The sequence below is a fragment of the Saccostrea echinata genome, unplaced genomic scaffold (genome assembly GCF_033153115.1).
Source record: "Saccostrea echinata isolate AGI-Se365-2 ecotype Australia unplaced genomic scaffold, CSIRO_AGI_Sech_v1 ptg000029l, whole genome shotgun sequence".
In the NCBI taxonomy this organism is placed as follows: Eukaryota; Metazoa; Mollusca; class Bivalvia; order Ostreida; family Ostreidae; genus Saccostrea; species Saccostrea echinata.
The window spans coordinates 35,947,435-35,959,061 of record NW_026889778.1 but is presented as its reverse complement, the minus strand read 5'-3'; the positions used below and the strand labels follow the sequence as shown (position 1 = coordinate 35,959,061).

General features: G+C 32.2%; 1 protein-coding gene across 1 annotated transcript; it reads right to left on the bottom strand.

Moving 5' to 3' along the window:
• Positions 1–7,797: 7,797 nt before the first annotated feature.
• Positions 7,798–11,614, bottom strand: LOC133194777 (26S proteasome non-ATPase regulatory subunit 10-like). Its single transcript, XM_061330687.1, has 5 exons — positions 11,551–11,614; positions 10,752–11,037; positions 9,966–10,117; positions 9,385–9,590; positions 7,798–9,186 (listed from the first exon to the last, which is right to left on the bottom strand). The coding sequence occupies exons 2-5, from the start codon at positions 10,888–10,890 to the stop codon at positions 8,676–8,678; spliced, it is 1,008 nt and encodes a 335-aa protein (XP_061186671.1). The 5' UTR covers positions 10,891–11,037; positions 11,551–11,614; the 3' UTR covers positions 7,798–8,675.
• Between the last annotated feature and the right edge of the window lie 13 nt (positions 11,615–11,627).

Below are 11,627 nucleotides of genomic sequence, written 5' to 3'. Positions count from 1 at the left end.
AATGGTTTAAACTCGGTATACACCCAGTAAATCAGTTATATTTCCATTCACAATGGCTGCTCTTGGTCTACGAATAATATTTAATGTCCAATATGGTATTTCAATCGTTTTTTATTCCTCTTTTTTTTAAATACAAGTCTATCTGACCATTAAAAACTATCAATATAAAGTACTTTTTGTGTAATATATCATTGATTTTTAAATCTTTTTTAAATTTTTTAAATCTTTTATTTAATGACTTACCGTATATCAATTACATTATATACAGTATAAATTACAGTTTGACTGCTTGATGTCCAGGAGTGAAGATGAAGTTTTTTTTAAGATTTCATTAATTTTAATTTATGGTTTTTGCCCAAACCCAAAGGCCCCGGGGGCAGAGACCATGAAATTTACAATTTTTGTTCCCCTTTGCACATAAATGCTTTATAGCAAAATTGGTTAAAATTGTTTCAGCAGTTCCAGAGTAGACGTTGGAAATGTTCAAATGTTAACGGATGATGCTCAACGACCCCTCCCCCCCCCCCCCTTTCCCGAATTACTTCCTATACGGGCCTTTATATACTACAGTATACACTAGAACTAAATTCTGCTTCTTAATCAATAGCATCAGCATAAATGAAAAATTTGATTGTTTACGGATTTTTTCATTTTCCCGATCAAGACGAGTACATGGTGGGTGTGAATGTTTGATAGGGGATGCTTACTCCTCCACGGCACGAGATCCTACCTCTGTTTTCAGAGGTTTGTACGTGTTGACTCTGCTCATAATTTTTATTGTTTAAATAGACTTTTGAGAATGACACTGTATGTTATCTTCACATTTCATCTATGAAAAAAATTATAATTATATAATGATATCCACTTGGATGGGCATCAGCATTAGCCAGCAGCCCAGCACTAACAACCACTATCGCCAGCAAGGAGTCAGCTTATAACAGCAGACAGCATAATCACATCTGTATCCTCGATATTAACCTAATGCTGTTTTTAGTATATTAAATAAATTTCATATTATCATATTTATCAAGAAAAGTTCCTGTATCAAATGTCAATACTGTCTTTAAAATATCAAATAATTTAAAAAAATCCTTAACTTCATATCATAATTATCAAGAGAAACTATATACAACAAATGCTTTTTTGTGCAAAAGAATCGTATGAATATTTGAATTTTTTTTTTATCTTCTTCCGCAGACTCTAGCTTCAATTCTAATTGTACATGTACTTTAGGTTGCCTTGACCTAAATTATCAGCACGACTATATGTAGCTATATATAATGCCTAGCATACGTTTAGTCTGCACATTTAAGAAAATCAGCATTAATGCTGTAACAGAAAAATACTCCTTGCTATGTCCATGTTCAGAAAATATTCACGAGAGAGAGAGAGAGAGAGAGAGAGAGAGAGAGATGAATGATTTACTGTTCACCGAAAGAATAAGAGCATATGGAGGTGGCGGAAACGCTAACTTATTTTTTTTTTTTTTTTTTCATTTTTTTTTTTTTTTTTTTTTTTTGCCACTGAAAAGACGTGTACAGAAAACTGCTTGAATAATTTACTTACCATTGGCTTCCGTGATCTGTGGTGTTTATCCATTGTCACAAAATTATTTTTATTCATCAGTTCCTCAGAGGATAATCTAAAATACCTGAAAGTATTTGTAGTTTTAAATATGTTTTGTTTAAGTCTTTGTTTGAATTACACGAAGAAAAACTTAGTACATGAATCAGAATTATATGTTGCTCCATGCATGACTATTTTTCAAATTTTGTCGATCTTAATCCATCATGTGTAATATTCATTTACATGCCTGTATATTGCCCTAATGTACTCTGAATGCGGCATTTATATATAGCTTAAACCATGCATTTAAATGAATCATTTAATCGAAATTTATATGCTATAGTGTCTTAAATTCTACAGTTTCAGAATATTATTTTTTTTTTTATTTCTCAATGCATTGATTTAATTGCAACGAAAACTTAATTATTAGTATAATGAATTTTTATTTCAAATACTTGCCGTTTTCTAACACTGTTTTCTCTTCATGTATTTGTCCGCAATTTATCATCTGCAACAGGAACAAATTATACATATATATACACATATCACACATGTCCTACAGACTTTGTAATATTATACATGTATATACTTCGCGAAAATAAAGCTAGGGGTTGCTAAAACTAGTTGATCGTAGACATGTGAAATATCACGATCACGACCCGTCACTTTTTATAAAATATCATTTGTACGTATACTATGCATATATGAGGGGGATTTATAGATAGAGTGAATTTTAAATGCAGAGACTGAAACCTTTTTATCTTTTCTATATTCTTGTTACCTATTTTTTAGCAACCTCCAATGGTATATTAGATATCGCTGAATCGGCATAGCCTATGTGTATATGTAAATGCAGGCCATGCTGATTCATCGACATCTTTTTAAAAAGTTAATAATTCACATGGGCGGATCCAGGATTTCCATTTTGGGAAAAGGGGGGGGGGTAAAGAAGGATGTAAAAGGTATACATGTACATTGCATATCGCTTATTTTTATTGTAATACTACATATTGATAAGAGGTTAATATGGATCAAAAATTCAAAATGCATTCCTTTCAATTTTTTTTAAATGAGTTATACACATTTTGAACCATATTAAAATGGACAAATTTGGGGTACGCGCAAGTTTTCCCACCCCCTAAATCCGCCCCTGGGAATGTTTTTATTATTTTCTCAGTTCTAATCTCTCTTTCTCTCTCTCCTTCCCTTTTTTGACAGCACAACCTATTACATTGTAACATCTATAAGGTGGCACCAGAACCACTTTCATAAACTTTCAAAAATCAATGAAACACGCGACAAAACCCGTATATGTTTATTCCATAAATATTAATAAAATGTTAAATTAATAAATTGTTGTATTTGTTATTCATTCACTGGCATTACAAATCTAGTATTTTCAAAACATTAAAAATTGTTTGCTAAAAGGATTCTGTACATTAAAATTGACTATATGTTTTCTCTTGAATATTGATCACCTCAAAAGGTCAATGAATATATTATGAGACAAAAGATTTTTATCAAATCGATAATGTAGCGCACCTGTTCAAGAAAAATAAGAAATAGATAATTTAAAAAAAAAAAGTTAATTAACTATCTACGTACATGATTATAGATATTTTACATCTCTTGATTCAAAGCTACATGTACCATTAAATTAGATGATCATGAACTGTCCTATCTGATGAATGATTTGACCTTATAGAAAAGAAAATTATGTATTGGAAAGTTTAGTTTTATTTTTAGTAAAAGAAAGGCCTTCTTCTGACAAGAAGTTAGGGTACACAGTATGAGGATATAGAAATTAATGGACTGTTTTATTCAGCTCAACCTGTGTCCACGTATGAAGTAAAGATCGTTTTTTCTTTGTTTGTTTTGTCGCTTGCAAGACAGAGTGACACTTACAGTGTACGGGCACCTGACGTATTGTAACGCCCCCTTTCCCCTCTGATCTATGAAATCATTTTCCATTTTTGTTACATTTTAGAGTTCTTTTTTCTCTATACTATGAAAATACATGACTTGTACTACATGTACCTTGGAGGCAATCACTGAATTCTTGTACAAAAATAATTCAGAAAATGGTGGGGGTGGGGAGTGGTGGGTGGGGTTACACCATCAATATATATGTCATGTGCCTTTGTTACAGTTTTAAAAAGATGACTGCCCAGTGCATGTCTAACTGTCATCCTCTGTCAATACTTTTTTGGTGAATCTGATGTTAAATTATACAAGTGTATTGCTTGGCACAAGGACTTTCATAAAATGTCAGGGTTACTGACCCTGTTACTTAAAAAAAACTTGTTTAATATAATTAAAAATATTTCATGATGATAACAATATAGATGTTCATTTTTTTTCAACTTTGAGCAGTTACACTGTGATATTATGCACGTACAATGTTCATTTAAACGATCTTTAAAAAAAAATCACTTTCGATAATTAACCTTGAGCTTCACCATAGTCCTATACTTTTTTCCTCATATTTTGAAAAATCTTCCATAAGGTATTTCAATGACAGTTGTGTTAATTCTTGGTCTTTGTTTGGATATGAACAACTTTATACAACATCGTTTGAACCGTCTGATGTCAGGTTTGATATTTAGATTTTAGTTTTCAAAAAGTATTGGTCTTACAGTCTTTATGACCCTGAACTTAGCCCTTGACCTGCTTTAAAAAAATATATCAGTTTTTCCTTTTGTTTAAAAACAAAAATCCATAAAAAGTTAGAATTTGATATAATGCATTGCTTGGAGAAGGGGGGGGGGTGCATACTGAATATATTTGCAGTACAGTGTAATATGGGCGATTGTTTCACATTAAGCATGTTTTAAAATTACTACGTACATGACTTTTAGACAATGAAATTAACTTTGGATTTTGAACTTCCTTTTAATTCTATGAAACAATGTTTCAAGTCAACTTAACATGATAGTTGAAATAATTACATTGTATATATCAAGTATTGCAGTTGCAGGGACATATATGTTTAATCCTTGCTACATGGACTTTATAGTAAGTGTCTTAAAACCTAAAACAGTATCAAACGTACATGGTCAACAGCTCTGCAATCTGATCCAATGACTTCAAAATTAAATAGGGGTAGGGGGATGGGGGTAATTTGTTTTTAACGTAGAAAACACCGGATTATCAAGCGTGCTGGAGATTTCAAAACATTTTTATCTGATTTACACGCCTTAATTTATACCAAGTAAAATTAATACTCTTGGTCCACATTCTTACTGATTCTATTTATGTGGATTTAAAATGGCACTCCACCCCCTCTTTACGATGCCCTGTTGAATGTAAGCCATCAAATTAAGGGCATCATATGTAGTTTACATATTAAGGTACATCTATAACAACCGAAGTATTGTGATTCTATATTTTTTTCAGTAATCTTTGAGGCAAATTTATTTTATAATTTGTACTTAACATTTCTTACGTTGAAAATTCCAAAATCCCCCTTTTTAAGAACATTTAACTATACTTACCATAAAACGAATTACTAGTATAATTAAACAGCTATGTATCTATTGAGTTCACATTTGGACAAACATTTAACCAGTTTGTCAATAATGCTCACACCAATGCATGTTCAGTTTATGAAAATACGTACCCTTCCCACAAACAGGGAAATAGCCCTTATGCTTGTTAAGCACGTGGCATGACAGGGTTGATTATAATATACACCACAGGCACTATGAAACCATCTAAACAAGATGAAACTTCCTGTATCCACAAATAACTTACTTGCATTTTGATTGACACAAATTTACTTGTATGTTATTTTAGGCTCTATGCACTTATATATATATATATAGTACTGTCTGGTCATTTTCTTAAAATGACAGAGCAGAGAATCTAAGCATCCACTTGACATATTTTCAATAAAGAAAAAAGAAACCAATGATAAAATTATGATGTTCACAAAATTGGGAATGTCCTTGATCTCTGACCATTTCTAGAATCAATAGACCCCTTCCAACACATATCCAACTGGTATGCATATCTTACAGTACTGTACATAGTATGAGGCCAAAAGGTCAAATGATAGCCTTTTTAAAAAATTGTGTCCAAAACATATACTAGTAATCTTAGTAACATTTATCAGTCATTTTCATGTACCTTGGACATTTGACCCCAAGTCCTGTCAGCTCTGCAGCAAGTTGAAAACTTCACCTTACACCTGGCCCCCAAGTGAATAGGCATGCTCATCCATGACTTCTAAAATAAGGAAGTTCCACACTAAAAGGTCAGATGGTACCAATATATTGTACATATGGTGTCTACAACACTGCTAAAGAGTAAAGACTAATGGTAACTTTGACTTTGACCTTTTGACTTTTAAGCAAAAAATTAAAAGGCATATCCATATGGTCATCTACCACTTCTATGTTAATTCTAATTGAAGACTAAAAGATTAAATGATTATACATATCAAGTTCACAACATTAGAGTAGGACAGTGCATATCTTCTCATTTGACCTTGACCTTTTGAGCCCTCAAATGAATAGGCTTGTACCCAGAAGTCACCTCCCCCTCTGTAGCAAGTATTAGTCTAAAAGGACAAATAACACTATGCAATATATCATTCCACAACACTCTTAATGTTCCAAGCACAAACATCCAAAACCAGATATTTTGTCTCCATTTGCAACTTTGTTAGAAGGGGGTTCATGAAGATATGCATCCCTTGTCAGTTTTTGGCCCCAGCTATTGCTTTTTAGATGCTTTTATTCCAAGAAATTGCATTTCATCTCTTGATACAGATATCTGTAGATTTTTTCTCTCTATGATATATTTTGGGCAGTTTCCTGTTGGTTAATAGGTGCATATTTCATAGACTTGTGTTCTATTTATAGAATTTTTAGTTTTCCTTATAAGGTGCTTTGATCAACAGCATAACTTTCATTTAAGTTTAAATATATACTGTAAACATGGTTTTTTTTTCCCCACAGGGTCGTGATTCCGCAGATTTCTTGAATTGCCATTTAACGATTAAAATGCACTTTAAGTATGCTAGCTGTGACAAATTTCCCAGCAGAACTTGTGACCATGTACATCACATAAATTAGTCCCACAAGAACAAAATGTACATCTACAGTATTTCATTTTGGGTTTCCATTAGTTAATAGGTGTATTTTTTTTATGTTGGTCCATTAAGAGTAACTGCAAAAGAATTTTAATTATAGCTTTGAATTTACAATGTACCTTTAATTATAGCTTTGAATTTACAATGTACCGTCACATGTTTCTTTCCCTGAAGTTTTTCATTTCTAAGAACTCTCAAATTTACATCGTACAAGAATATTTCTTTTTCTTTTTTTTTTTTTTTTAACATTAGAACCAGAGAAGAACATGTAATTTGTCAAATCTAGATTTAATAAAGTGACATTTCCACAATAGTTCACTGAAAAATTCCAGCAATTTCAGATGAAAAAAAATTGGTCCATGCAAGAAGACATTCAGTTAGAAGAGAGATAACATGTTGTAAATTATTGAATAAAATCTGTTAAGAAATATTTATTCTAGCCATAGTCATTGAATAGAATTTTTCTAGTAACAATTTCATAGAACAGTTAATTGATTATTTATTAACATATTCTGAAAGATCAAATGTCAACAAAAATGACAATTAAAAATGCTGTAGCTTGTTAATTACAATGATCGAATATATTTAAGTTGTGCTAGAAGTGTAAATGTACTGTGGAATCATTTTATTTTGTGGGGGTCGATCAGTGTTCATGGGTAAGCAAAATTTAACCTGTTCACGGGGACATAATTTTGTGGGTTACTCATATATACAGTAGATTCAATGAATCAACATGTTTACAAAATAAACGTTCAAGGGGATGTAAATTTGTGGGTAATGGTGACCCATGAAATCCACAAACATTGGTCCCCCACAAACGATGATGATTCCACAGTATGTGCCTATTTACTGACAGCCTTACTATATTGTACTTTCCATATCAACCTGACATAGGTAAAAACATTTAATTATCTGTATTTCACAGGGATATAATTATTTATATGACTAAGAAAACATTAACAAAATTTCTCTTTCTGTCAACAGAGTTTTTAGTCAGAGAGATTCTTGCAAATAACTTTCTCTTTGAGTAATCACATACACAAGCAAAAAAAAAAAAAAAAGAAAACAATATACAATATAAACACATGAAATTAACAAATATGGACATATTTCTTCTAACAATTTCCAAGAAAGGTTATAAAAAAACATCAACAAACAATATAATTTGAAAGCTCTATGGTGTTAAAAAGTGGTATAAACTTTTTTGATTTAAAACTGAACTAGCAAGCTTTTTTTTCTTTGAAGTTGATCTATACAATATTTATTCAATAAAATTCAAATACGGTAATCCAAATTTGATGCAATTTACAAAAATCAGATCCATTGATCCACTCATGTAGAAAGCTAGACAAACAGTCTAATTAAGATCAAACCTTCCACTAGCTCTGTGTCGCAACCATCAAAATAAGGAGCTAGTGGAAGGTTTGATTTTTTAATCAGACTGCTAGACAAAGGAATTAATAATAATCTGTTCAACTTCATCTCAGATTTAGTGTTTAGATTAATTAAGAAATAAACAACAATGTTTAAAAGTTCACTGTAAACTGTAAAGTCTTGTCAATGCAAGGAGACCATATTGATTTAAAATCAACCCGGATTTGTCAATCTTTACCATATATATTCGACTTATTAATACAGTTGAACTTCATTACTGTATGTCGAATACAAATATCTCGAATACCAGAGATATGTCGAAGTAATTTGGCAGTCCAAACCACTTTTTCTGTTTTTTAACCTTGTTGTCTCGAATCCTCGGATATCACAAAGTTTAATCTCAGTCCCAATAAAATCAAGATAATGCGGTTTGACTGTATTTTTTTCCCCTGATCATCACACAATTTAGAATGAAAGGTCAATCTGAGATGGACCCAACTGGGATGATTTTAGAACCATGTGTTGCATTCTACATGAGCAGGATTAATTAATAAAAGATCTAAGGTAATTTTAATAAAATTGAACTTGATATTAACTTTAAAATATTCACTGTAACAACTAAAAAATCTTTGCTTTTCATTCAGTATATGAAATCAGACACTACCCACTCCATCAAAATCTTGGGTAAAGAAAGATTTGGCACAGCTTCAGTTAGTCTTCGACCTAAAATCCTTCGTAGCTTGAATCGGCAAGCCTCTTTCAATGTTGAGGGATTAGCACATTTATAATGAATAAGTTCCAACAACAATGGTGCAGTTTCTTCTAATCTGACTGTTAAAATTTCTTTGAAACTTTCATCTGCTGAAACATTGTAGCCCTCCGACAATAAGTAACGAATAATTTTGTGCTTGTTTCCAAGACAAGCCAGGGAAAGAGGAGAAGTGTATCTATATTTGTTCATGTCACAGTTGGCTTGAATCAGGGTTTTCATGGAGGTCAGTTTATTGTCTGTGACTGCCGTTATAAATGGGGTCTCACCACTGGTGTTCATCTTATTAATGTCTGCTCCGTATTTTAGCAAAGTCTCAATCAGGGCCACATTCCCCATTTGTGATGCTTGATGCAGGGCCGATTCAGCCATAGTCTTCCTCCTGTTTAACAAATTTTGATATCTTTTTAGTGAAGTTAAAATTGATTCTTTAAATTATACATTGATCTACACAACTATAATGCATTTTATTTATAATAAGCAGCATTTCATGGTGGTCAGAGTAAAATATTCATTTCAATAATCTTTTCATACAATGAATCCTCCAATTTGAAAATTTATAATTCTTATTCAGACTTACATAGGAATTTCTAGTTTAGCTTTCCTTTCCAACAGAAATTCCACCATGTGGACTTGTTCATAACACACTGACAGTTCCAAAGATGTGTGTTCAGTAATGGTATTTAAAGCATTGATGTCCATTCCGGCTTTCAGTAATTCCTCCATAGATTCTGTATGACCACTGGTGGCTGCCACATGAATGGGCAGGTCCCCATCAGAATTAGCCTGGGTAACAATTAGATGTATACATGTAATACTGCAAATGGAAGAAGTGCTGATTTTTGTTTAGAAAATGGTCATAAAAAAGCAAGGACAAAAACTGCTAGAAAATATATATGCATGTACATGCAAAGGTTGTTTGGACATATGTGGTATCCTGTTTCAAATCACAGACGACAAATCTTCATAACATGTATAGACTATATTAATTTTTTGTAACGTACCATATGAAATGCAACATATGTGTAAATGTATGAAATCACTCACAGAAGATGCACAAAGCAATTTTATGTAACAGTTGGAATACCATCTGCACAAGCATGCAAATGCATTTTATATATAAAAAAATCAATAATGCAGATCATTGCACTGGTTTAATACCTTATACATGTCACATCCAGCTTTAATGAGTACTTGGATTATCTCCTTTGGACCACGTTGACATGCATGGTGAAGAACGGTTCTCTTATCTTTATCTAGACAGTTGACATTGGCTCCAAGATTAATTAGCTTCTCTATCACTGGAATAAGTCCTACAAAAAATATAACATAACAGAATTCAAACTGTTTAACATAATACTACAACAAAAGCAATGTGCAACATTCATACACACATGTATAACAGATTACTTACTCAACTGCAAGGAGGTAATATTTCTATGTTAATTAACAAACTTTATAAAAGCTGCAAATTTTTAAGAATATAGATCTTATAAAATGACAGTGCCTTAAATTCCTACATATTGTACAGTAAAGCATATTGCACTGCTTAGGACACTCACAATTTAATATGAAACTTTATATTGATATCATAATCTAATATTTAATGTTAACAATTCATGAGGTAGAAGTGTATTGCATCCTCGCAAGCCAGGGGTCCTGAGTCAACACCTTGCCCTTTGACCCCTGGCATATTTCATTCAATATTCGTGGGCTTGCTTCTCTCATTGAGAAGCACCAATCAAATTAAAGCTTTCATAAATAGTTAGATAAGGATTCAGTTGACACCTCAAATGCACGTGTTACAAGTTGTTTATCATAGAACGGCTTAATGTGATTGGTTGAGAGATAAAAAAACAATCAAGATTTGTAATTTTTCCGAAGGATGTCGCTACAGTGCCTGATGTAGAAGTGTACTGATGAACATGATAAAAATAAAGTATATACCCATTTTTGCTGCGTAGATTAGTGGAGTGCCTGATTTAGACACTGTGTTTACATCGTATCCTGGAGTTAAAAGTAACATGGATGCCCTCTCCACATCTCTTTTTTTCATGGCTGATAAGACATGGGTATTCACAGCCATCCTGCTCTGAGTTATGATCCAAGAGAGGAAATGCTGTCATTGATAATGAAGAGCATGATAATTTAACACTGTTTAACAAGTTTCATTCAATTGGATTTTCCTTATAATCATCCCATCTTCCTTCAAGCACTTGCTTCATTTGATTTCCTGTCAAAATAAAGAATGAATACGTTATTAAATAATTAATCTGGAAATGCCTGCAGGATGCATTCAAGTCATACTTACCTGTTCTGAAGGATATATAAAAATTATCTGAACAGTTTGGCTTTTTTTGCTAGAATAGAACATGCATCCCCCACATTTTCTTTAAGCCCTTGTAACAGGTGCTCAACTATTTTCAAAAAAATCTGAGCTATTGTTTGTTTTAGTTTTTTGATTTTGTTCTTGTTTTTGGTTTGGGGGAGGGTGGTGGGTAACAATTCTGCAAACTATAAATTAAATACTTATTTCTGTCGAATCATTGTTAAAATATTACACATTATTAACATTGTGGGGACAAAAAAAAATATTATAACTGATTATAAATAGATAAATGTACCAAATTCTGCACTCTTAATTTACATTGTATTAAATTCTTGCAGGTGAATGCAAGGCACAGAATGCATATACTTTTCAATAATCGTCTTTGAAAAAGACAAATTCTATCAAAATATTCTATACCTGTCACTAGGAACCCATAAAGTACAGAAAATCACTGTTGTCCGTTTTGACACACTTCGCCAAACAGTGCAAAGGTT